General features: G+C 40.1%; 1 protein-coding gene and 1 long non-coding RNA gene across 4 annotated transcripts in view; one reads left to right on the plus strand and one right to left on the minus strand.

Moving 5' to 3' along the window:
- Positions 1–331: 331 nt before the first annotated feature.
- LOC146542185 (uncharacterized) lies at positions 332–10,761 on the minus strand. The gene is made up of 3 exons (XR_014880374.1): positions 10,560–10,761; positions 2,955–3,096; positions 332–2,226 (listed from the first exon to the last, which is right to left on the minus strand). It is a non-coding gene; the product is annotated as an uncharacterized LOC146542185 (long non-coding RNA).
- Positions 10,673–26,272, plus strand: part of KDM4C (lysine demethylase 4C) — a 291,774-nt gene continuing 276,174 nt past the window's right edge. Inside the window, exons 1-3 of one of the 3 annotated variants that reach the window (XM_085213045.1) lie at positions 10,674–10,939; positions 22,071–22,177; positions 25,728–25,892. In XM_085213045.1, coding sequence (XP_085069171.1) covers positions 25,749–25,892 — 144 coding nt within the window. In that variant the 5' untranslated portion in view covers positions 10,674–10,939; positions 22,071–22,177; positions 25,728–25,748. Of the gene's footprint in view, positions 10,940–22,070; positions 22,178–25,727; positions 25,893–26,272 lie in introns of all 3 variants that reach the window. The other 2 variants (XM_085213046.1, XM_085213044.1) reach the window with 2 other exon arrangements.

Raw genomic sequence — 26,272 nt, forward strand, 5'->3', positions numbered from 1 at the left:
ATCTTCCATTAACATTTGTTGTATTTTTCTAACTTTTTTTTTAACTTAACTTTTTTTTAACTGAACATTCCACTAATCGTGAAGCAGAAAATAATTATAGAAACGTAACAGTCAGTGAATCTGGAGACCTCACATAATTACAGACCTACAATTTTAAAGCAGTATAATTACTTTCAGAGCAAGAGTGGTTGACCTATGAAAACATGTTTGAAAAGTAACAACTCTGAACATAGCAATTAAGTGTTTGATAGTTGTTCACTGAAAAACTGAAAATTGACAACAGTCTGTTTAATTAAAAAACAGCTCCAAAAATAATTTTACTTGTCTCAGTTTTTAATTCCATTCACAGCTCATGCACATACATGCTTGATAAACACACAAAATATTCATGATTCTATTTGTGATTCTCTGTATGTGCTTTAAACCATTTGCATAAATTAATTTGCTTCCCAATAAATTCAGAACTTAGTTATTCCCCAGCAAACTAGTATTTCTTGTTCAAGCTCTCATGAACAAGTCTTCACAATCTTTCTGCTTAAGAAAGATTCAATAGAGGCCAACACTGTCAGTCAGTCATATTATAGTTTTTAGCAGAGAACTTAACATAAAATTCACAGCAATATATGATAAGTTAATATAAAATCTAAACTCCTTTTCCCACCCCAATAATCCAGTCTCAAATTTACTTACACACTCCTCTACTCTGTGAAATTCATTTTGATAGTGGATTTAGGAAGATAATGCTGGTATGAATCCTAACACTTCCGTGATCTTTGCCTTTTGACAAATCTCAGTATTCTATTCACAAACTTTAGAGGGCTTCAGGGAGCTAATGGGCCACAGAAATGCATTTGGGATGGAGTGTGGGAGGGCCTTTGATGGGAGGGGATCTGCCAGCTTATCTGATAAGTAAATATTATCTGCATTTGCTTGGGTATGAGAAAGAACAGAATGTTAAATGAGAGTCGTTTTGCATTGATTCAGAGAGAAATACAAATATTTCACAAAGCAGTGATGGATACCATGCCAGCTTTAAAAATAATGATAACCAGTGGGAGAAATGTTTGTTCCATAGCTGCTTTTAGAAACCACAACACTGAAAAACTATTTTAGTATTGACTATATTTCAAACTTAACTCAATTTTGTTCTGAAATGAGGCTAGTATTTTGTACTTTTAGTTTATTTAAGACCCTTGAGTGACTCCAGTTTTTACTCAAATAGATTCAGAGTTGGCATTTAGTAGGGGCTAAAATACTTCTTTTCATTAACAAAACATTTTTCTTTTTAAAACTCTTTTCCATGAAAATCTGAAATTAAAATCACTATAATCTTATCTTCCAAAGCTCAGAAGCTTTTTTTCCAGAAATCATATTCTATGTTAATAATCATTAAGTAAGCTGCAGTACCACTGTACTGCCACTGCTTTTTGCTTTATATAGACTAAAATATTTTATTCGCTAAGCTACCAACACTTTTTCTTTTCACAAATAGAAAAGAAGCTGATTATCTCCCTTTCCATCATGGAAAAGTTACCATGGGGAACTTGTTTCCCACACTTTATAAATTTCTATTTTTCTATAATGGATATGGTTATGTTTTCCTACCTCTCTTGAACACTCTAGAGCAGTTAATCCATCCAGGGGTTGGTGCTTGAGCCCAATGAAACAGAAGTGTGTCTAGTTTCTCATAACTCAGTGGAAAGATTGAAAGTAGAAGGCTCAGCTTGCTTAGCAGGATCAGACCTATTCGATTTTTTTTTCTTAAGTGTCTGATCAGCATCATCATTGTAGATAGCATTTTGATAATAATTTTTGGTAAAACGTATATATTATACGCATTTATCATTAATATATATGTAATATATGTATAGATATATACAAGACTGTACTTTGAAATCCAATGAGCTTCAGATATCAAATGTGTAAAGAGAAAAAGTCTTGAAAGTTGCACTGTGTTAAAATAGATAATGGGAAGAGAATTCTTTGTGCATTTCTACTCCGGATAACAGGAAGGATACTGAATAAAACTTCAAATCCTTCTTTCATCTGGCATAAGCTCAGCCAAACAGGGAAGAAAGTTACTTGCTGTCATGGCAACCTCATAGTACAATTAGTGTTTCTATGCAGAAATAGCAGATTGGCGCTCCATCCTCTGAGTCATTCAGGTTTCGAGCCAGTAGCCACACTACACAGCAGCAGAGCACTCCAAAAACTTGCCTTCCATGCCTAAGCAAGGAAAATGAGTGTAGCACTTCATTTCAGAGATCCTAGAGTCTAGAGTTTGTAATAATTTTTTTTTTTTAATCTTATATGTTCCTCACTTTATCGCTCCTTTTGGATTCTCAGTTATAATTTGTTCTCCTTGAAATTTTCTTCCAAAGCAGCCTTCTCCTTACCCTATTATTTCTTTTGTTTTATCAGATTTATCATCTTTCCTTCTTCCATAAATAGAAACACCAGTCTTAGACCTGACTAAGTACAACTATGCACTAAGCACTCGTTATTTACTTTCAGTATATTTTCGGATGTCTTCCTGCAAAAACTACCCACTTTCTCCTAACTCCCATTTTTGTACTCTAATTCTTTGGATCAAACTAACAGCACTGACTAAGACACCGTTTCCTCTTCAGAAATGTTGGCATAACTTTAATATACTTGGCTCTTTGTTGAATTAACTACAATCTTTGACTTAAAAAAAAAAAAAAACAAAAAAAAACTCCTGTAACACATAACAGCTAGCAGGACTTGTAGACAGTATCTTGATCTTCAGCTTCTCAGATTACACAAATGTTCTATTATTTGGCAAAACTAGCTTTAGTGCTCTGCCATACAGTAATACTGTATTGATTCATAACGCAGCATTACAAAAACTGCAAGTTAATAAGATCTGAATAGTCTTATTTTTAGCACAGCTATATCTCACTGCTGTCATGTCACTCTTTCTTATGTTTTACCATCTCTTCTCCTCAGTTGTGAGTTTCCACTTCCTTTCTGGATCATGAACCATTTCTTCATGGTGATTGTGCAGGATACATCTGTCTTTTTCTGGATTAGTATTCTGCATGGTTAATGTGCTGGATCAGTCAACAGAGAAGTCTGGCAGAGACAAAGAGAGAGATGCTACAATAACACACTGTTAGGTCCATTCACACTGTATTTTAGGATTTCCATTCACTAAAAAACACATTTGTAGTCATAACCTAAAAAAGTTTAAAGCTCTCAGCTGTTTCACTTAGAGCAGGAAAAATAATTTTTATTTTGCGAGTATCAAGTCCATTTAATTTCATTCTTTGTAAAACTATCTGTAAACTAACTTCCTAACCCTTACTTATAGGATATATGAAAAGAAGTATGAGTCATTCAGAAAATTCTTTTGCAGCATTCTTCCTTCCACAAAAGAAAGAGAGATAATATGTCAACTTCATGCCGTCACACTGGAATAAATTGGTTCACTGCTTTCACTGTAAACCATTTTTTTTTACCATTTGCTCTTACACTGCCAGTTACTGTCATCCAATAACTACAGCACGTAGACCTGGTTGCCACCAGCTGCAGTGGTGGCCACAGCTGTCACACTTAACCTGCATTTCATTTAGCCATGGAATAGAGGAAGGAACTCCCTTATAAAAATCCTGGAGCAGGATCCTCGAATATTCAATAAGGTCTTATCAGATCTTACAAAGTTTACTCAGTGTCTTGTCAGTATCCCATGTATTTGTAATCTTGCCTTCTTTATTGTAAGCTTGCCATCGCCTTCACCTTCCCACCTCAGATGAAAAAGTTAATCTGCTCTGGATGCGACACCAACAGTAAATAAACTGAAATACAGCATAAGTGCTGCTACATAGTAATATTTAGAATGGAACAGGGAGAGCGATACCTGGACAGTAGGACATTAGGGAATATGGGACAAATAACAGAGGAAGACTAAATGAAGTTGCATATGCAACTCAAAGCAGCTCATTTAATTTCTGCATACATGCGAAGTATACTCATGATATCTCTCACTGCATGAACAACAAAAAGGGAAGTAAAAAAAGGTATGTCCACCTACACAGCTGGATACTGTTAACAGTATTTTTTTTTAAGAATGTAGGAATTCCCAGAATGTCTTTTAAAATGGAAAGTAGAGAACCACAGCTGACTTTGATCAGGCTCAGCTTACTTTTATCCAGTGTAGGGTGTGAATCTCAATTAACCAGATTTCTTAACAGTATGCCCTGTATTATTCTGGCAGAAATTATTGAGAAAAATGCTACCCTTTTTATTTATTTTAAAGATTTTAAAAAGAGACTTTAAAGACAAGCAAAAGAAAAGCTGTACAGGCTACAGACCTGACAAGTTCAAGACTACAGATAAAAATCAATGGATAAATCAACAGACAAAGAGAAGCACATGACCGGCGACAGCTTGAAGTGGTTACCATTCAAGATGAGGGATTTCAGTTTCTCTTTTGTTCATCCCAGGTGCCTGGTGGTTTTGTGATATTTCTTTGCACCCCCGTATGTGTACTGAAATCTACAGTGTTCAGATTTATGAGAAAATTATATATATAGATTTTAAATTGCTTGATTAATGGCACGAGAGAGAGAGGCTATCTCCATGTCAGTAGGAGGAAAATGTTGACTTGACCTAAGCCATCACAGCAAAAATTTCCTGCATTCAACAAAAATTCCACCCACAGCTTGACACATTTAGGGGCAGAAGATAAAAGGTGGCAGTGTACACTTACCAAAATGCCCCGCTTCTGTTTGGCTATGCCTTTGAAATGCATAGAGTACCAGCTTTCATTATAAACATAGGTTTTTTGAAAACATGGTATTTGAATGCAGCCCATCATCAGGACTTGAATATGTGTTTTAGTAACCTCATTGTTTTATTCTAAATTGCTTACTTCTCCAGCGTTATAGTTAAGCAACATGTACACTCTTTCTGTGCTTCACATTGCTTGTCTTAGTACAAAACATTACTTCAAGATCTTTACTGCAACACCATATGCCACTGCTTACAAATACCACCTTTGTTAACACAGTTTGCTTCTTTGTCACTTGCTGCTTTCTTTCCCTTTTTTCTTTACAGTAAAATATCTCATAAGTCACATTTGAATGTCCCTTTGGAGCATTTACTCTTCTACACATTCTACACATACTGTAGCTGTTGTAGATCTATTTCTAATATTTGTAAGGAGTTCATCACTGTGTAAAACTGGGTAAATTCTTCCTTTTTCCTATTCCTCTTAGTATTGAGAAAGCCCACGAATCACAAGAAAGTCTGTAGAAGAACAATTTGGCTCAGTGCCTTTGACTTTTAGCTGTTAAGAGCCATTCTTTGTTTCAGGCATAACGATTAAACCAAAAGAGGTTGATTGCACAGGACTCATCAGAAATTGAAAAATAAAGATCAGCTGGTGCCATAGCTCACAAAAGAATTAAAAGACAACATTGCATGACCCAAAGCATTTCACCATCTGTACTTTGCAACACATGAAAGAGCACATTGAGGTGATAAAAGGGACACAAAGGAGAAAGAATAAAAGGCATGTTAGCTGTGGCTCAGCTGGAAAAGAATATTGCTAGTAGCAGTATGTTCTGAGATCAAATGGTGAATTTGCTTCTTCAAAAAATCAAATAAAAGGTATGAGCACAGTAATACTAATTTAATAATGAGAGTTTCCAAAAACCCACTTAAGCCAGCTGGCTGCTCATTTTGAAAAGAAGTTCTAATTTGAGGTCCTGGTCTTGTAATTAATTTTATGATCTCCTCAGATTTTCATCTGGTTAAAAAAATTGGAAGCTATGCCAGCTGCGCAAGTCCCAGTGAAATGGATTTGTCTTGAAGCCGTAAAACAGCTCACGCATTTTAAAGTTCTGGATATCTTAGGAGAATGGAAGTTACGTGAACAGATTTCATTTCCATCAGTGAACTGTGCTTAAAACTCCCTATTCTCAAAACCTCTCCTTTGAGAGTAATCCAAATAGTAAACTAACACTGTGCCAGGATTTTTATTTATGGGAATTTAGAGCTGAACTGGAATTCTGTCAGACTTTGCACAGCTAAGTGAAAAGATAGAAATGAAAGAAAATCAGGGTGATGAAAGACTTTTGTTTTTTTTTGGAACTTCTGACCCTTTCTTATCTTTCCTTGGATGACCTCTGGATTGGAGCTGTCACTGATGTCATTCAAATCAAAGATCCTTGAACTATTGTATCTTAAAATGTTGTCATTACCCTAGTCATATATCTGAAAGTTCCTTAATGCCTTTAAAAGCAGGGCAGGAAAGAATCTTGCTCTTCATGGCATGTGTCATATTGACATCCAGCAGATTAGTATATATATTGCACAACTGCACTGAAGAGAAGGCAGTGCAGAGGGGAAACAATTTTGTCTGAATATTCATCTTCACTTTGTCATTATCCTGGGCATTGCATTTTATGCATATAAAACTCCTAAAAATGAGTGAAATTGTGTGGGAGTTGATAGACAATGCACAGAAGGTGGATTAAAATTTTGAACTAAAGCTATTAAAAGTGTATCAGACAACACTGTACTCAAAGGAAACCAATTTCACTGGCCCAGTGGGGAGACAAGATGATCTGATTACATATTTTTAATCCTTTCTCTCTATCACACAACAGTACAATCAAGATTCTCAGCCATTTGTCCAATAATGATGGATGCTAGCACAAAATTATCATAAATCTGACAGCAAAATCATTAACAAGGAAAAGAAAAATCTAGCATCATCAAATAAGGCAGCCTTATTCAGCTTGTGCATTTGGGTACTAATAAAGGTTGACTGGCTGCCATTTGACACTACGGAGGGCAGGCAAGTTATTTTAGGGATCCCTAGGCAGATTAATGATTATTCTTATAAATTAGTGATTTATTTCTACATTAAACAAACAAACAAGCCACAATCAGCATAGTTCATTATCTATCTAACTTATCGTACTTAGTGTAGCTTACAGTTGCACAGCATTTTTAGAATTCTCAGTTGCATGGACTTTTCAGCCTGTGGAGGAAGAAGAAAGCAGTGTAGACATCTCTGGTCATGAAGGACCGCAGGTTTAGCTGTCAGCAGCGGTTCTTGTCTAAGTATCACCTCTACTACGGGCTGTACTCCCTGTGCTGTCAGATTTCCCTTTCCAGGGTGGGTATCGCCATCTTCTGGCAGTCCAGCACCAGTGCATTGATCATAACGCTGAGGTGCTCAGCCACCACGTCGGGGGGTGCTCCTCGCACCTTCAGGGTGACCCAGCGGCTCAGTCCTAGTAATGCCAATTCCCTTACCGCCCCGATATTATGTGTGCCCACACCCTGGGGCCAGAAAGGGGGAGCGAGAGAAAGCGGGAAGCGGTGCACACTGGCAGCCTGCTTACTGACTGCCAGGAATCAGGACTTAAGGGTGTATCTGCCACCCTGGCCGGATAGTTGATCTATGCTGGCTGAGACCAGAATTTGGGCTGCTGAGACTCCACACTAGAGGAGACCTAAAATGCACTGCTCCACTGCTGTTCTTGGGCAAGTCAGTCCCACAGGCATCCTTTACATGCAGTCTCTCTACTTTATCCTAACATCTTTGTGTGTGTGTGTGTGTGTGTGTGTGTGTGTCTGTGTGTAAGTGAGCAAAAAGGAACTGAAAGGAACACTCTCTGGTTAGGTAAGCTTTTTCATGAAGGTGATCAACATTACATACAACAAGGTTTCTCCTATGTTTAATATAAAGTGTCAAGAATAAGAAAAATCAATATTGAATTGAATGTATGTATCATACGTGAATGAGTTTCCAGATTGCTAGGAGATACAAGCTCACATAATGCTAGTAACAATTTCGGGAAAAGGACATGGTGACGAAGATATAAAATTGACAACAGATACTTTGTTAAAAAAATCCTTTATGTTCCCTCTGTAGCCTACACAATGTACATTCAAGCACCACTGAATTGCACACTGATGAAAATTTCAGCCAGCAGTGAGCATTCACGTTTTGATTCATAGCTCAGGATAGTGTAATAGTAACGGCAAAAACCTGCATAGCCTGGACAGAAGTAACAGGAACAAAATGCTTCTCATTGCCTCAGCCTTAGGCAAGGAGAACGTTAATTCCTGGTATTTGCTGCCATCTCGTGAGTTTTAGGCACTATTGCAGTGGAATTCGTCCTGAGAACGGTTTCTTCCTCAAAAGTGAGCATACCTTTAGATAGCTATGCTACGGACACGATAAACAAACACATTGCTTACAATTTTGAAAGGATTTCCTTATATTGCTACAATGTAGAAGTTACTCGCATTCAAGAACAATATATATGTTCTGAACTAGTTTGGATGAAATACTATGCTGTGTCCAGTAGATGAAAGATGCTGTCTTGTAACTAGTGTTACTAACCAACACTAACCCATATGTATACTCCCAGATATGAAAGGCAAAAAGAAAGTGCATAAAAACTTGCTGAGATCTCAGTAAGGAAAACAAACTTATGCCAGTAGAACATGTCAACAAACCACAGAATCACAGAATGGCTTAGGCTGGAAGGAAGTGTAAAGGATCCTTTGGATCATCTAATTTCAATCCCCTGCTCCAGGCATGGTTGTCAACTACTAAATCAGGCACTGGATCATGTTGTCCATAAAACCCATCAAATCTGGAGTTCAGTCCTACAGGGATGGGGCATCCATAGCTTCTCTGGGCAGCTGTGCCAGTACCTCACTGCCCTCACCTCAATGAGGTCTCCCAGGAGTCTTCTCTTCTTAAGCTGAAGAAGCCCAGCTCCATTAGCCTCTCTTTGTAGGAGAGGTGTTCCAACCCTCTGACCATCTTAGCAGCCCTCCTCTGGAACTGTTCCAACAGCTCCTCATCTTTTCTGTATTAGGGGCCCCAGGCCTGGATGCAGTGATCCTTATGAAGGTAGAGCAGAGGGGGACCAATCACGTTCTTTGCCCTGTTGGCCACCCATCTTTTGATAGAGCCCAGGATACAGTTGGCATTGCTGGCTGCAAGTGCACACTGCTGCCTCACGTCCAGCTTATCATCTACCAGGACCACCAAGTTCTTCTTGGCCTGGCTGGTCTCAAGGATTTCTTCTCCCAGTCTCCATATATATCTGGAATTTCCTTGATGCAAGCACATCACTTAGCACTTGGCCTTGTTGAACATCATTAGGTTCACATGGGCCCACCTTTCAAGTTACTCTGGGTCCCTCTAGATGGCATCCCTTCATTCTGTCATATCAACTACACCACTCAACCTCATCTGCAAACTTGTTGAGGGTGCACTTGATCCCACAGGTACTCTGAGGTAAACCCATTAAAGTAAAGGCAATCAATGAGTCCTGAAAGCACTGCATCACAGCAAAAGTGAAATACTGATCAAATGACCATGCGTAGCTTCACAGCCATTCTGAAGAAGACTAGTCTTTGTACTTCCACCTAGCAAGACAGAAGTGCTGTGAGGTGGTCTTTGAAAAATGATGTCAGGGCACAATCATCCACACTGCAGCACCCTGATGAGGGTTAATGGAATCAAACTGCCCACATGCTTCCTCAGCCCATCCTTACAAGTTGAACCAGTGGCATTCAGAGGTACATGCTTCATCAGTACTACAAGACACACTTCTAACCAGACATAAGATAGGGAGAGGAGAGGTGCTGCTCACCCAGTGCTTCAACAGTCATTGTACTCAGCCTCAGCCAAAGAGAGCCTATTTGAAAACTCTCTTAGCACAGCAAAGTTATAGCATTAGATACACTCATTTTCGAGAAACATTTTCAGGTTCTGCTACATTTTCAGGTTCTGTCAGTGCTTAAATTTGGGTCTAAAGAAAGAGCTCTTTCATGATAATGGGCATGTTTAAAGAAGCACGTCACAGAATGGCTTGGGTTGCAGTGGACCTCAAAGTTCATCCAGTTCCAAACCCACTGCTGTGAGCAGTGCTGCCAACCACCAGATCAAACTATGAAGGAACCCATGCAGCCTGGCCCCGAGTGCTTCCAGGGATAGATGTGCACAGCTTCTCTGGGCAGCCTTGCCAGCACCTCATGGCCCTCTGAGTGAAGAATTTCTCCCTAACATCTAACCAAAACCTCCCCTCTTTCAGTTTAAATCCACCCTCCCTTGTGCTATCACTACCTCTGTATAAAGTTGGTCCCTCTCCTGCTTTTGAGCTCCTTTCAAGTACTGAAAGACCTCTTCTCCAAGCTGAACAATCCCAAATCGCAACACCTGAAGGGACTTCTCCTTTAGTTATCCTCTGGTCATTTTTTGCTACTTTAACATAAAAACCTGAAAGCTAAGCTGGAAGATAAACAGCAATAACTGACAAAAACTAAATACATGACGGCATAGTAGGGCTCAGCCTCTGCCACATGCGGATGAAAGTCACGTTAAAGACTGGAACAAGGCACGACGGGACATGACAGCGCAGGACTGGCACACATAAACCGACTAGAGCCGACCGAGGACTGCACACCGCCAAACCCGGCCCGCGCCGCACTGCAAGACCCGCGCGTCGCCCGGTGCGGGGCAGCAGCCACCCCACAGCACATCGACCCCCACGGCCGACCTGCCAGCCGGCGCCACATGACCCGCCGCGCGCAGCGCATCTTCCCCTCCCGCAGCTGCTCCGCCCGGGGGCGGTGCCGGCATCGGCTGCCGCTGGGCACGTGACGTGAGAGCTCGTCCCCGTCACGTGTTCCTCCCGCTGGGCCTCCGAGCTTCTCTCCTCTCCCGGTCCTCCCCACCTCGGGCGTGCGAGGGCTGCGCGCATGCGCAGCGCGCAGCTGTCATCAGCGCACGGAAGAAGTCGTCCCGGGGAGAACGTGGGGTAGAAGCTTGGGAGTGTTCGTTGAGTCTAGGCAGGAGGGGGAAGAACGCATATCCGGCGCGCAGCGCAGTCGGCTGCCTCTCTTCCCTGCGACCGCCCGATCCTTTTCTCTCGGACAGGTGCGGGGCGACTTCGGGCCGGGCGGCGGCTCCGGGGGCGGGAGGGCTCCGGGGCTGGAGCGGGCGGCGGGGCGGGCTGGGCTGGGCTGGGAGCCGCGCTGCGTACGGCCGGGGGAAGCCGAGGGCAGGTGCCGGGCAGCGGGAGCCGCGGTCCCGCTCCGGCCCTGAGCTCCGCAGCTCAGCCGGAGCTCGGGGCGCTGGCGGCGGGCTGGCGGTCCCCTGCTGTCTGCCGTCGTCCAGCACGCGGCACGGGGTGCCCGAGGGGCTTCTCCCGATGCTGCGATTCATTCATTTCTCGGCGCGGGTCAGATGTGTCTGATGTAACGTGGCTGGAAGCGGCATCGGAGCGAGCCGTCGGTGTCGGCACGCACCTGCTCCGCTGCCGGTCCGCCGCCAGCGGCTGCTGCTGGATGGGGCGGGACGGGCGCCGAGGTGCTGCGCTGGGCCGAGCGCGTCCTTCTGCAGAAAGCATTATCACGCTTTCTTGTGTGAGGTTAAGGGGAAAAGAGGTGACTTCGTACTGCCTCGAAGAAAGCAGCGTCTGTTTGGGTGTTGCTGTAAGTTGGAGCTACTTGTGCTCTTTTTGAGACGTGAGCAACAGCGGGAACAGAAGTTACCTGGAAGGTACTAAAATAGCAGTTCTTAAGCTCAAACACTTTCCACAAAAAAATAAACTCAGCAGCAGTGTGAGGTGGGGTATTTTCTGTCACCTTGTGCGGTTTTCTTTGTTACGCTTACGGTGAAGGTGGTGATGCGAATGAGCTCAGGCCTTGCCCTGGGTCTGCCTGGCTCTGCAATGCACACCTTGCACGAGGCCCTTCTGCATGCAGGGGTGTGGAGAACAGAGGCACGGTTTGCTTTCTGATCCTTGAAACGGGTGGAGCAGTGTCAGTGGGCTTGGGCAGCTGGTGGTTGGCTTTTAGATCAGTACAGGTACAGACGGGTGTGAGAGCAGTTTCTTTTCCTTGGCCTGATGCAGGAAACAATATCCAAGTAAGTGGATGGGATAAAACAGCAGCTAGGTCAGAATGAGAGCTGCTGTATGTAAGATATAAACCTTCAGTTAGTTTCTGCTTAAAAAGAAAAACTTGAGCAAACAAAAAAAATCCATTCTTGATCTGGTCTCTGAGGTTTCTATGGCAAATGTGACAAAAAAGGGAAGAAAATCAGGCTCTTTAATTGTTAGTCCTTAACTTTTTCTGATGCTATTTTCTATCTAGCATCCTGATTTTTAAACAATGTAAACAATTCTGCAGCAAATGTAAATGTACAGTTACTACAGTAATGCATTCAGTTCAGAACATTATGCTGTAAAATGCTAATTACTGTAATCTCACTAGGCTATTATGAAGAGGCACAGTAATTGTGCAGCAGAAAAATTGGTGACTTCATATGTAACCAAAAAAAAAAAAGTTGATTGGGGAGATTAAGGACTTCTGTGGTCCTTTCTCAGCTCTTGATTGGACTACTTCTTGGTTCTGCAGTCAACTCTTTTTTTTTTTTTTTTTTTTTCCTGTAGTTGTCTTTTGCAGGGGAATATTTCTTCAGTATGAAGCTGTATGGGTTATTTGGTTTTGTTCAGATTTGCTTTATGAAGGTCTTAATCTCCTCTGTCCCCCATGCAAAAAACAAATGTATTTTCAGATACATTTTTAATATACATGGAGTTTTGAAGATAGCATCTTAGTGTAATTACAGTTTTAAGGTTTTTGATACATGTCCAGTAAAATACATCTATAGTTGCTTGATGACTTAACTCTTCATATCTCAAAACAAATGAGACATGTTGAAATCTTGGTTTTCATTTAGATTTGGAGACTAATAGGATATGTTGAAGAAATTCAGTATCTTATACAGGGACAATGGTAGTTCTGTAACCAAATGACAATGGAGGTTCTTGCAGGAAGTTTCTGAAGCAACATTGACTGTGCTGTAAAATCTTGCTGTAGTTCAGGTATATAAAGCATTTGAACATACTTCAGTTTTCTCAAGTAGTATCCTGTGTCATAATTCACTAAGTTGTGAACTTAAATTTTGCTCTAACTTCATTTCCCTTGTTTAAAATTGTGATGTGTAGTGGTAAGTTACTAACTTTTCCCCTGGGAGTAGCTTATACTGTTGACTCAAGCAAGAACTCGTGTTTTCTTTTTCTTGATTCTGTTTAATTTTTGGTGGTACAGCATATTTAGGAAAATACAGGCTAAGTGTAGGTTAATTCAAGATGTTAAAGGAGTTAGAATTCAATATGCATCTTCTAGTGAATATTGGAAGAAGTTCTTCAGTGTTTTAATTGGTTTTGCTCTCAGGCCTGATGGAAAATACTTTCATTACTGCAGATGTTGTAGAGGAGTTGTAGAGAAAATGCATTCCAATTCCTCAGTTCCCTTGTGATATTTCTGCCTACAAAATATAGTATTGCTGGACTGTAGTTGTTTTGATTTAGATCTGTTGACCTTGGATTTCCTGCTGGACTTTGTCTGGTTAAAATAAAAGTTTTAGTTGTTAGCAGATAGCTTTACTTTAGGTGGACCTATGTAGCCACTCCTTCTGCCTTTTTGCTGTAGACTATTCTTCTGGATCAGGTTTTGTTTCATTGTTCTGTTTCTTTCTTTCTTTCTTTCTTTTTTTTTTTTTTTTTGTTTAAATGTGATTTATGTCCAGTTACAGTTTCTGTAATTTGTATGGCTTAGGAGCTGACTAAGTTGTTAATTATTGTAATATTTTTGGTGAGAAAAGGGTAATTTTGATTTGAATACAAAAATGTTGGGAGGAAGTGTGGAAGTCTGCAAACAGCTGTGAATAAAGGAACAGAAATAAGTTGAATAACGTGATCCCTAAACATTAGGGGTTTTCTTAATGCTTGAGTTTTATTTCAGATTTAGCTATTTGAAGTATTTGATATCAGTAAATGATGCGAAATATTTGAAAATAAAATGAGTAAAAGTACTTAGAGGAAAATAATTGTCCTGACAGGTTTTTTGCTCACAGTGTTCTAAGTATGCCTTGTGTTTAAGCTGGTGATACTTGGAAGCTCACAGCGTTCTTTCAGTATCCCTGTGGAAATCTCTTCTGGATTTATTCAGATACAAACCTCTGTAGAATCTTCTTGTACAAACGTTAAGTAGGCGGCTTAACAAATTCTGCCTTGCACTGCTTGTATGACAAAGTGATACCTTATGCTACAGATGTAAGTCCAGCACAGGCACAGTGTTGATGCTTTCTTCTTGCTCCTATCACTTGATAGAATACTGTGCATTAGAGTTGTGTGCTTCCCTCCTACTAATCTATCAGTCCATTTCAGGTGGTCTGCTCCTGGTATGCAAAACTATGACATTTAGTGGCCTGTGATCATTTTGAAGTGAGGAGGCCTCTGGTTGTGTGAGCAGAGGTAATGCTTTCTCTGCTGCTGTGAGTGCTGAAGCGTCATGCTGCTGTTGAAGTAGAAGCATGGTACGGCTATACCACAAATGTGCTTGTAGTCATATATTTCACTTCAGTGTGTATGCTTCAGTAATAACAGCAGAACTGCATGCATGACTTTGTCCAGGCCTCTTGGTGTTGAGTCTCTGGAATTAGAATGGGACGTAAGGGTAAGGGAACTGTATGACTTCATTTTCTTTAATGAGAGGAAAGATGCTGACTGGGAAGGTCATATGGTTAGTTCTGCACCTCTGACAAGGTCTGTAGTTTCAGATGTGCCATAAGCAGCACAGGTGGAAAACTCTCCTCTGTTTCTCAGCTTGTAAATATTCGCTTTTTTTTTTCCTTTGTCCTGTCTTGGTTCTTCATCTAGTAAAAACTTTTTTTATGTGGTGGCAGCTTTAATCTAGCATATTAAAAAAAAAAAAAAAAAGTTTGTGGTTTTCAGAACCCTTTGAAATCAACTATGTTTGTGTACAAGACTGACTTTTGCAAGGAGATCTGTAAGGGCTTCTTTGAGGACTATACCAAATTCAAGAATGTTGATACTCCATTGTGTTAATTTGTGGTTTATTCATATCTTGACTGTTGCTTGTGGTTTTTGTGTTCCTTTCTCCTAACTAAAAGTAATTTGCTGATTCCAAAAATAGAATGCAAGGATGGTCAGTCAGAAGCATAGAATGGATTTTCTGCAGGGAGTCTTTAGTCTAGAGAAGAAATGGCTGAAGGAGCTTATGCTGGAGGTTTTTAAGTCATGTATGCTCTTAAGGTAAACTTGAGAAAATAGAAAACTGCTTCCAGTATGTGTGTGAGATTTCAGTTGAAATTGGAAAGTGAAATATACAAAGCATACTTCAGATGAAACATCTCCTTCTGTACATTGTTGATTGTGGAGTACTTTGATTTTTTTTTTTTTTTTTTTTTTGATATTAAGGGCCCACAGAGTTTGAAAGTCACAGACAGAAGTCCAGCAACTCTGTAAAATACATAAATATTCTCTGCCTCAAAACATCTTGAGCTGTGAATTGCTGAAGACAGAGATGGTATTCTGGAAAAGTGTAATTGTACATTATTTCTGTTCTTTTTTTTCCAGAGAGATCTGCTGTTAGTAGCTGTGAGAACTGGATAAGTTGAACTGGCTATTGCTGTTTCTAGAGGCTGTAACAGGCGCCCAATGTGGACTGCAGATTCCATACTTTGTATACATTGTATACATATGTATACTTTGTATACATACAACTTACTTTTCTTGTTGTGTGTCCCAAATCAATTGTTTTAAGATGGTTTTGTGTACTGCAAGGCTAGCATGGGCAATGAATGGCTATAGAATGAACTCAGGTTGTTTTCCAGTTTAGTGCTTCTGGCTTCAAAATAGGTCATTTTTCTATTTTGGAAATAATTGCTTTAGAGGCAGTACCAGGACATAGAAACACAAGCTTGAAATGAAGTTTGGCAAACCACCTAGAGTCAAGTTGAGATGCTAGTGAGAGCTTTATAATAAGTTCACCTGCCTAGATTCCAAGTTTTTTAAGCTTCCGTAGTCCATAAGCTTCTATAATAATTTAGTACTCCTATATTTCAAACTTAAATTTATTTTTCCTGATGAATGCTGGATATCTGATGGATATATGCCTTATCATGAGGCTTAAGTTCATTTTAATTAATCTCATTTTATAAATTTGAAACACTGTGGTTCAACTGTCAAGTAGCATAAATTACTGTTTCAGAGTTCCTGATAAATAGAATCTAATTTCTCTTTTTCCAGGCCATGTACTAGTTGCGCAATTTGCATGTTTTCCTACAGGAACAATTCAGACAATTATGCAGAGTCAGATTGGCTTCAGAATTGGCTGTTTGCATGCTCAGTAATAGTTGCACAAGCAAACTATTCTATTTTGTTTCTGATAAACTTTAAGTCATTCTTGTAGCTTGTCAGGGTTTGTGCATTGTTGCAGTACCTAGCACCTTTTGAATTTGATTTACAAAACAATATGGAGAGTCAAATGGAATTTACTTAGAAATGAAGCCTATAAACTTCTAAAAAAAATATGCAGGAAAATGCAGAAATGAATTTTAAAAAAAAATCTATAATAAAAATAAATTACTGGGTGAACTTACAGAGTTTTTGCCTTCTGTGAACATCTTTGGAAGAATGATGTGTCAAGTCTAGCATAATTAAAACTAGAAAACTCTGATTCCTGCTGGTGAGGGGTGGAACTCAAAATACTGTTTAGTTCATTGAGTACTAGAAGAGAAAAGAAGCATGTGGAGTACAGAGATCTGATGCCTTAGTCATAAGGCTTGAGAGTATTGTAATACTGAAGACTGGTTTTATAGAGTAAGACTTCAGGTTAAAGCAGATATTCACATGCTTTTACTATCTACAGATTAATGTGCTGTTTTTTTTTTTTTTTTCAGTGGGTTTCATTTTACTTCACTAAATTTTCTAGCAGTGTGAATTTGCTTGTAATTTAATTAAATGCAATTGTTAGTTTGAGTTTCTCTATTACATATTGAACAAATGAAATGGGAGAAATGAAGATTTCTCCCATTTCTGGGAACAATATATTCTGTGTTCTTGTGAGGGAATCAGGGAATTTTTCATGAAGCATGGGTGTTTCAACAGGGAACTCTTCCATGATATTTAGTAATGTAGTAATAGAATCATGGACTATGCTGAGTTGAAAGGGATCCATAAGGATTGTTGATTCTAACTCTTATCTCCTCACAGGACCAACTGTCTGAGGTTCAGCTGAGACAGTGCTGTTTTTTTTCCTTGATAATGTTTGGTATGATGCTATGTTTTGGCTTTAGGAGAACAGTGTTCTGGGCAGCCTCTGCTTGGGGGCTACTTAGGCATCATTTGGTGGGTGATGAGCATTGCTTGTACATAGCTTGTTTTGTAGACATGTGTATTGTTGTCATAACCATTATTCTTTATTCCTCTTCCTTTTTCTGTCTTTGTAAATAGAACTTGTATTGAAATAAAAACTTTTTTTTTTTTCCTGATTCTTTTCTCTATCCAACAGGGAGGGGGGAATTAGTGCTAGATTAAACTACAGCAGTCCTTACAGTGCCTAGCGTGGGGCTTGAGAGCCTAAGCACATGGTGCTTGCCATGGCAGGTTTGTGGGAGTGTAATATAGTCAATTACCAGGCCTTCCCATATTTTTATTTCAGCCATTGTCCTTCATACCGAAGAGACTTTATCTCCTTAGCTTGTTTAATTGCAGTGCATGTTCCACATTCATGAATTAACTGTGCAGTAGTGCCCACAGTCAAGTCCATTGGAATCTAGGCTTCTGCAGCTTGTCATGTAGGACTCCATACGGAAGCCTTCCACCTCCAACGCTTTCCCACAGTGCAGCAAGACCCATCAGTGATCAGGGCATATTTCTTCTCTTTTTATGCAGTTTATTGTATAGAGAGCCTCTTCAGCACATGCAAGCTCTTTCTGTTGATATTCCAAAAATTTTTGTCTTACGGTCAGTCCATAATCACTTATAAGATTCCTGGATGACTGGGATTCCCTATTTTGAGCCCACTCTGTGATCAGTGATCTGCGATCAGATCACTACTGCTTACTCCAAGTAGCATTAGTTGCATGATGCGTGGACCCTCCCTTTGAATGTCCAGTGCAGGTAGTTGGGGTGCCTTTCAAAAGTGAAACCATATGTCTGAGAGTGCTACGCATACACCTATTGAACGAACTTCAGCATCTTGGTGCAATGACCACTTCCCTGGGAAGCCAGTTCCAGTGCCTCTCAATGAATCTTTTCCTGATATCCAACCTTAACCTCCTCTTTTGCATCTCCAGGCCATTCCCTGGGGTCCAGTCACTTTCACCAGAGAGCACAGATCATTGCATGCTCTTCTACTCCCCTTTGTGAGGAAGCTGTGGATGTCAGTGGAATCTCCCCTCAGTCTCCTCTTTGGACTGTGCAAACCAGGGTACTTTGGCTGATTCCCTCTAGACCTCTCTTTATTTTTGTAGCTCTACTTTGAACGCTCTCTAATTCTGTACCCTTTCTGTACTGTGGTGCTTGAAACTGCACATTGTGCTCAAGGTGAGGCTGCACCAGTGCAGTGTAGAGCAGTCATTCCCCTCGACTGGCTGCAGCACAGTTCTTGATATACCTCAGGATATGGTAGGTCTGTTTGGCTGACTGGTTACATTGCTGACTCAAGTTCAACTTGCTGTCAACCAAGACCCCCTAATCTCTTTCACTGGAGCTGCTCCCCAGTGTCTCATCCACCCCATCTGTAAGTATAGTCAGGGTTGTCCCTGGTTCAGAATCTGGCATTTGCTATTGTTAAACTTTGTGGTTGATGATTTTCTCTGATTTGTCTTGATTTCTATGTAAGGTGTCTCCACTCATGATGGACTCAGAAGCTCCTCCCAGTTTAGTATGAGCAGACATGCTCAGAACACCTTTTAGTGCTTCATCCAAGCCATTTACGAAAACATTGAAGAGAACTGGCCCTAAAATGGAACCTCTTTTGTGACTGATGTAACGTCATCTACAATATAACTCTTTGGAGCTTGCTTACGCACTGCATTATGTTTTTGTAAGATGTAGACAAAAATCATGTCCACTGATTGCTTAGGGAAAGCTATAAATGGTAGCTGCCTGATACTAATTTGAGTAGTTGAGAATCTGTTGGCTGTGGAAGTATATGGGGGTCATTTTATGTTTTAGAATGTGACAAAAACAATCCTATAGATGCTACATTTTATTCAGTATGAGTATTTTGTGTGCGTTCAAGCATGTAGTATGGTAAACTTCTGTGCTGTAGGTGTGGGTAGTTAAGAGTCTCCCATAACAGATTTGAGTTATGATGCTTCAGCATGCAGAATGTTACTCCTTTTTTTTTTTTTTTTTTTACTTTCCTCTCTTTTCTTTTTCTATTTTGCTTTGGTAGGCCCCTAAGAAGTTTCTTACAGCCTTTCATCTCCTCTTTCTCCTAGTTGTTAACACACATAGCAAAACGTCACATTTTTTTCATACAAGCTGTGTCATTTAAGTCAACATTCATTTAAAAAGCAATTCCCACTGTCATTGTAACTGCTGAAAAATATGTTTTGGATTATGTAAATACTGGTAGAATCATAGAATGGTTTGAATTGGAAGGGACCTTTAAGATCATCTAGTTCCAACCCCCCTGCTATAGGCAGGCACACCTCCCTCTAGACCACGTTGCCCAAAGCCCCGTCCAACCCGGCCCTGAATGTTTCCAGGGAGGGGACATCCACAGTCTTGTTGGGCAACCTGTTACAGTTTCTCACCACCCTCGCAGTGAAGAATTTCTTTCTGATATCTACTCTAAATCTATCCTTTTCGAGTTTAAAGGCATTTCCTGTTGTCCTGTCACTACATGCCCTTATGAAAAGTCCCTCCTCAGCTTTCTTATAGGCACCCTTCAAGTACTGGAAGGCCACGACAAGGTTTCCTTGTAGCCTTTTTTTCTCTAGGCTAAAGAGCCCCATCTCTTTCAGCCTATTCTCATAGCAGAGGTGCTCCAGCCCTCAGATCATCTTTGTGGCCCTCCTCTGGACCTGTTCCAACAGCTCTATGTCTGTCTTGTGTTGGAGGCTCCAGGACTGGACGCAGTACTCCAGGTGGGCTTTCACAAGAGCAGAGTAGAGGGGCAGAATCACTTCCCTCAACATGCTAGTCACACTTCTCTTGATGCAGCCCAGGATACAGTTGGCCTTCTGGGCTGCAAGAGCACACTGTTAGCTCATGTTGAATCTTTCATCAACTGGCACTCCCAAATTCTTTTCCTCAGGGCTGCTCTGAAGCCATTCTCCGTCCAACCTGTATCTGTAGCATTCAATAGATTTCATCTTGCTCTAAATTGTGTTGTGTTTCGACATCTTGAATTACGTTCCTGAGGCCATATACTGACATAACTGTGGGTGCTTGACCTTTGCTGACCTAGTATTTTTAATTCCTATAATGTTAGACAGGCATTGTAGCGTTATCTGTCTATTAATTGATCATTTGAAGGATGTAGTTTGTGACTTTGGCTAGAAACTTTTAAAAATAAAAGATCTGACTGTTTAACCCACTTATTGGTGCTTTAGCTGGCAATGCTGAACAATTTACATAACTACATTTTATGTAAATTTTTCTCTTTTATCAGATATTTTGAAATGTAGGCAAATACCTTAGTCACTAGTAAATTCAGGGTTTATGGACAGACTGCAGTTTATTGGATCAGACACATAGTTATCTTGAGCTTGTCTGACTAAAGCTACCTTGTGATTAGCCATAAAGCTTATTTCAGTGTTATGCAAAATACTAATTTGCATGGAATGTCTTTTCCTTTGTATTATCATCTGCTTTTCTAGATAGTTATGGACAATCTTATCAACATGCAATTCTGTCTTGCAGTGGGGACAGAAAATGTCTAATTACAGTGTCAATATTATGGTTTTAAAATAGCTGTAAAAATCCATGCATAAATGTTACTACTTTCTTTTTTATACTTGGCAGCTAAAATGGGTGTAATGGTCCTTGTTTCTCTAGCTTCATATGTGCACTAATGTATCGCATATTTTTATTCCATAGTGTTAAATAAAAGCACTAGAAGAACCTTATTTCTTAGATTGTACAACTCTGAGTAGTATCACAGAACAGCTAATTCTGCTTACATTTTAATTGGAATAGTTAAGGTTGTAATAATAGTACAGCAGTATGGATTTTATGTTATAATAATTCTTTAGTCATGTACTTGCTTGCAAAAAAAAACCAAACAAAAAACAGTCAACAACCCCAAAAGGAACAAAAAACCCCCACCAATAACAACTCTGAAGGCCTCTTTTTATTCTGAATTTTATATCATGCTATTTTATTATTTTATTTTAATGATTTGACAGGATGTAGCTGAATTTTGTGTGTCGGAGGAAATATCTAGGACACTTATATTCCACAAAGTCCTTGAGAGAATTACATAGTGTGTTAGGATATAACTGAATATGAAGGCCTTCATTTTAAATATTTTATAGTTGATTTCTGCCCATTGCCACTTATGCTGGCATTGGATGCTGCTGAATCTGGCTCTGCCATCTTTACATCTGCATATGAATTCGATTATGGAATCATGTGTTCTGAAGTTGGAAGTGACCTCTTGAGAAAGCCTAGTCCACCCAGCTGCTTGAGGAAGGTTGGCTAGAGCATGTTGATCATCAGTCTGTTCGCTTGGCCTTTGAGTGTCTTTGAAGATGGAGGCTTCACAATCTCACTGAACAACCTCTTCCAGTGTTTGCTCTTCTGGTTGCTGTTAGTCCAGTCACTGTGCACTGCTGAAAAATGTCAGACTTCATCACTCCTTCCTGTTGAGTGAATATGTGCATAAAGACCCTTCACACTCCCTGAACAGTTCCAGCTCTCTAAGCTGAACAGTTCCAGCTCTCTAAGCCTTTCCTCACAGGAGAGCTGTTCCTGTCTCTTCATCTTGGTGGCCCTTGGCAAGACTCTTTCCAGTATGTTTATGTCCACTGGTGGTCCAGCTATGGGCACAGTGCTTAGGTGTGGCTTCACCATCCCTGAGTAGAGAGGAAGTACCACTTTCAGCATGCCAGCAGTACTTAAGTCTAATGCAGCACCTTTTATATTAACAGGGGTGCACTGCTGGTTCTTGCTGATAAAAAGACCAAATGCTGAGTCTTGCATTTCAATCACCAAAACCCCCATGTATTACTACAGGCTTTGTGCAGAGTGGCTGGAAAACTGTGTGGAGGAAGAGGATCCTGAGGTGTCAGTTGGCAGCCATCCGAACGTAAACTAGCAGTGTGCCTAGATGGCCCAAGAAGGTCAGTGATTTCCTGGCTTGTATCAGAAATTGTTTAGCCAGCAGGACCAGGGAGGTGACTTTCGCTCTGTACTTGATGCTGATGAGGCCATGTCTGGAGTATTGTGTTCCGTTTTTGGCCCCTCACTGCAAGGAAGATATCAAGGCTCTGGAGGAGCATATCCAAAAGGAGGGCAGTGAAGCTGGTGAGGGGTCTTGGGGCACAAGCCTTATGAGTAGCAGCTGAGGGAACTGGTATTGTTTAGTTTGGAAGAGGCTCAGGGGAGACATTATTCTCTCACTACAACTGTCTGAAGGGAGATTGTGGTGAGGTGGGAGTCCACCTGGTTTTCCCTGTTAACAGTGGTAGGACTAAATAGAGGTAATGGCTTTAAGTTGCACCAAGGGAGGTTCAAATTGGTTATTAGGAAAAAATTCTGCTTGGAAAGATCAGTAGTGCATTGGAACAGGATGCCAGGGAAGGTGGTGAAGTCACTGTTCCTGGAGGTATTCAAGAAAAGGTAGATATCTCATTAGGTGACATGGTTTAATGGTGTAGCAATGATGGATTGATGGCTAAGTTCTTTTCCAACTTTATTGATTCTACCATTCATGTTGACTTCAGCAGGACTTCAAAAGGTCTCTTCTGCCACTTCCACCAGGGCCCCTCACTGAATGTGGAAATCTGCATGTTCCATTATTGAGCTTGATGAGCATGGTTCCTGTCAAGCTGCATTTGTCTGTGTCCCTGTGGAAGGCAGTACAACCATAGTTTATTTGGTGTTCTTCCTACCTTTGTATTCTCTGCAAAAACCTGAAAATGAGTGTAAGAGCTGTTGAAGTAGAGAGACAGCTCATTTATTGGTTAACAATACTGACAACTGCTTTTTGCAAAGGACTTTGTTGAAGTTAATGCTTGACTTGGTTTAGGAGTCCTTAGGTTCAGAAATGCTTGACTTGGTACAAGGCAGTTGAGTGAATAACATAAAGTTCTAAAAAGTTCTGTTCTGTCTGCTGAAGAAAAGAATATTAGTAATTAGAAAACAGAAATTCGTAAGAGGCTGCTGAAGTTGCTCGGTTTTAAAAGCAGTTCCCTCCCCCTGGAAATAGAAGTAGAGAATGAATCAACTATTCTTTCTATGTCTCACCAAGAAGCCCCTCAAAACTGAAATAACAGTATTAGAGTACAGTGAAGAGCTGAGAGAAGTATATTAATCTCTGTTCTAAGCTAAAATCATAGAATCCTTAGAGTTGGAAGGGATCCTTAAAGGTCATCTAGTCCAAGTCCCCTGCAGTGAACAAGGATATGTGCAGCTAGATCAGATTGCCCAGGGCCTGATCCAGTGTTTCTTTGAGAGCCTCCAGGAACTGGGCATCAATCACATCTCTGGGCATCCTGTTCCAGTGCCTCACCACTTTCACTGTAAAAGACTTTTTCCTTATATCCAACCTAAATCTATCCTCTTTAAAGCTTGAAGCCATTTTTTCTTGTTCTATTGCCACAGATCCTGTGAAAGAGTCTGTTCCTTTTTTTCCTGTGGCTCCCCTTTAGATACTGAAAGACAGTGGCCAGACTGAACAGTCTCAGCTCTGTCAACCTGTCCTTGTAGGAGAGGTGTTCTGTAGATCATCTTTGTTGCTCTCCTCTGGACACACTCCAACAGGTCCATGTCTCTCTACTGAGGACTCCACATTTGGATGGAGTACTCCAGGTGCAGTCTCACCAGCATAGAGTGGCAGGATCGCCTCTCTCACCCTGCTGGCCACACTTCTTTTGATGCAGCCCAGATTACACTTGGCTTTCTGGGCTGTGAGGGTGCATTGCTGGCTCATGTCCAGCTGCCCATCCACCAGTACCCCCAAGTCTTTTTTTTTTAAAAGAGCTGTGCTTAATCCTTTCATCCCTCAGCTTGTATTGGTAGTGGAGGTTGGCTCCGCCCAGGTGGAATACCTTGCTTTTGGGTTTGTTGAACTTCATGAGATTGTCTTGGGTCCACTGCTCAAGCCTGCCTAGGTCCCTCTGGACAAAATAGCTGCAGGTTGTGTTGTATAACAGTTAATGAAGTAGTTTAAAGATATGAAATAATGATGAACTATTAATTTTTTTTGCCAGTAAATAGTTTTTTTTAGAGGTGATGTGTTTGTATACATTGCACTCATATGCAGGTACGAAATTGAAGGGCTAAAAACTGATTAAAGAGATCAATTACCCTGCTTCATTATCTTTCCAATGTCATTTTATTGTCAGTGAAGCATTATGAGTAATAAACTCTGCATACTACATGGCATAATGTATACAAGCAAAGAAAGCTTTAACTTTAGATATAACACAATCTCATTTGGAACTGGTCATCATAACAAATTTGTATGTGGTTCTTTAATGTATGGGACTAAGTGAAGGATGCATGGCATATGTTTACTACCAGGGAAGGTATCTCAGTTTTGTATGTTGGGATATGCTTGCCTATATTGGACCTCATAATCATAATTTAAAATCAAAAATAATCCTGAACTAAAATGGTACTGATATTTTTTTAATCACTGGAGACCTGCAGAAATCTAGTTAATTTCATTTCAATCAGAGATGGAAATAAGGTAGGAAGAAGAGTAGAAAAGAGAGGAGTGTGGGGAAAAAAAGAAATCTAATTGTTAAAAATGGAGAGTGATCTTCTGGGAGAAGTAGGAAGGCAAAACCATAATTTAAGGGCACAAGAAACAGGCTGAATCTTTGAATGCTAGTAGGAGAGTGAATACGCTAACATACAAGCAGTGTAAGGTGACATGGTTTGGTAACAAAACCGTGGATGTATTGTTTTGCAGATGGATAAAGTCATAAAATTGTTAAGGTTGGAAAAGTCCACTAAGATCATCTAGTCAAGCACATCACCACCATATCCCTTAAACCTTGTCCCTCAATGCCAAATCCTCCCTTTCCTCGAATGAGGGATGACAGCAAATCACTGAAAAAGCTAGTCAAAGCTGACTTACTTTTGTTCTGAAATGAGGATTTTTTTTTTTTTTGTAAGATTAAGGAATAAATTTGTAAATGGTCATATTACTGCAACTTGGCAATGCAGACTGATACTATTGAAGTGCTGACATGTCAGTTAGAAAATCCAGGTACTCTTTACCTACATTTGCAGTGTGATTGGAAAGTCAGTAATCAGTTTCCTTGTGAACTAAGTGGGAATAGTAATAAGCATAACTTTGTTAGTCTAGGTTACAACTGTGTTATGTAAATATCTACACAGAAATGGAGCAAGCTGTGAATGCATCAACACTGAAGGTTGCTAGTATGGCTAAAGGTAAAGTTGAGAAAGTGTGTTGTAAAAACAGCGAGAGGACTGTATGGATTTTTGTACTGGATTTTTATGTAACTATTGCTTATGGTAGATATATCTTCGGGATAAAGGCTGAGAGGTCTTAAAGGAGTGGGGAGAGAAAGTAAGTATTTTGTTTGTGCCTTTTATAATACTATGGAATTTTGAAAACTTTTTTCCTGATCAAAACATATATTGAATTTCAGATGCTGCTTGATTATTCTCTTCAGTATATGTTATTTTATTTTTCAGCTGGATTGAAAGTGAACCACAATGGCGGCGGTCACATCTGATAGTCCTCCAAATCCAAGCTGCAAAATAATGACTTTTAGGCCTTCAATGGATGAATTCAGAGAGTTCAACAAATACTTAGCATACATGGAATCACAAGGTGCTCATAGGGCTGGAGTTGCAAAGGTAAACATCTTTAATATAGAAGGAAAATTGTTCCTAATACTTGTTTTCCTGCTACTTTTATTTCACTGATTGTGATACTGATCTTATTGGCTTATAGTATTTTTCCATGTGAATTTCAATGAATTTGATGCTGGTCTGTTTTTCTGGTTATAACCAGAACCTTTGTGTTATGCAAATGAATGAAGATACTCTTCTCTTTCCAACCTTCAATTTTTAGCATGTTTATAACAGAAAAAGAGGATCTTTTCCTAAGGCAGATTTAAACTAGTTTTGGTAATGCAGATATATATATATATATATATAGAGATAGAGAGAGAGAGAGAGAAGAACATAATATACATATCTTGCTCCAAAAGTTATGCCTCCAGTTTATTTTCATG

This window comes from Meleagris gallopavo, chromosome Z (genome assembly GCF_905368555.1).
Source record: "Meleagris gallopavo chromosome Z, MGAL_WU_HG_1.1, whole genome shotgun sequence".
Classification (NCBI taxonomy): domain Eukaryota; kingdom Metazoa; phylum Chordata; class Aves; order Galliformes; family Phasianidae; genus Meleagris; species Meleagris gallopavo.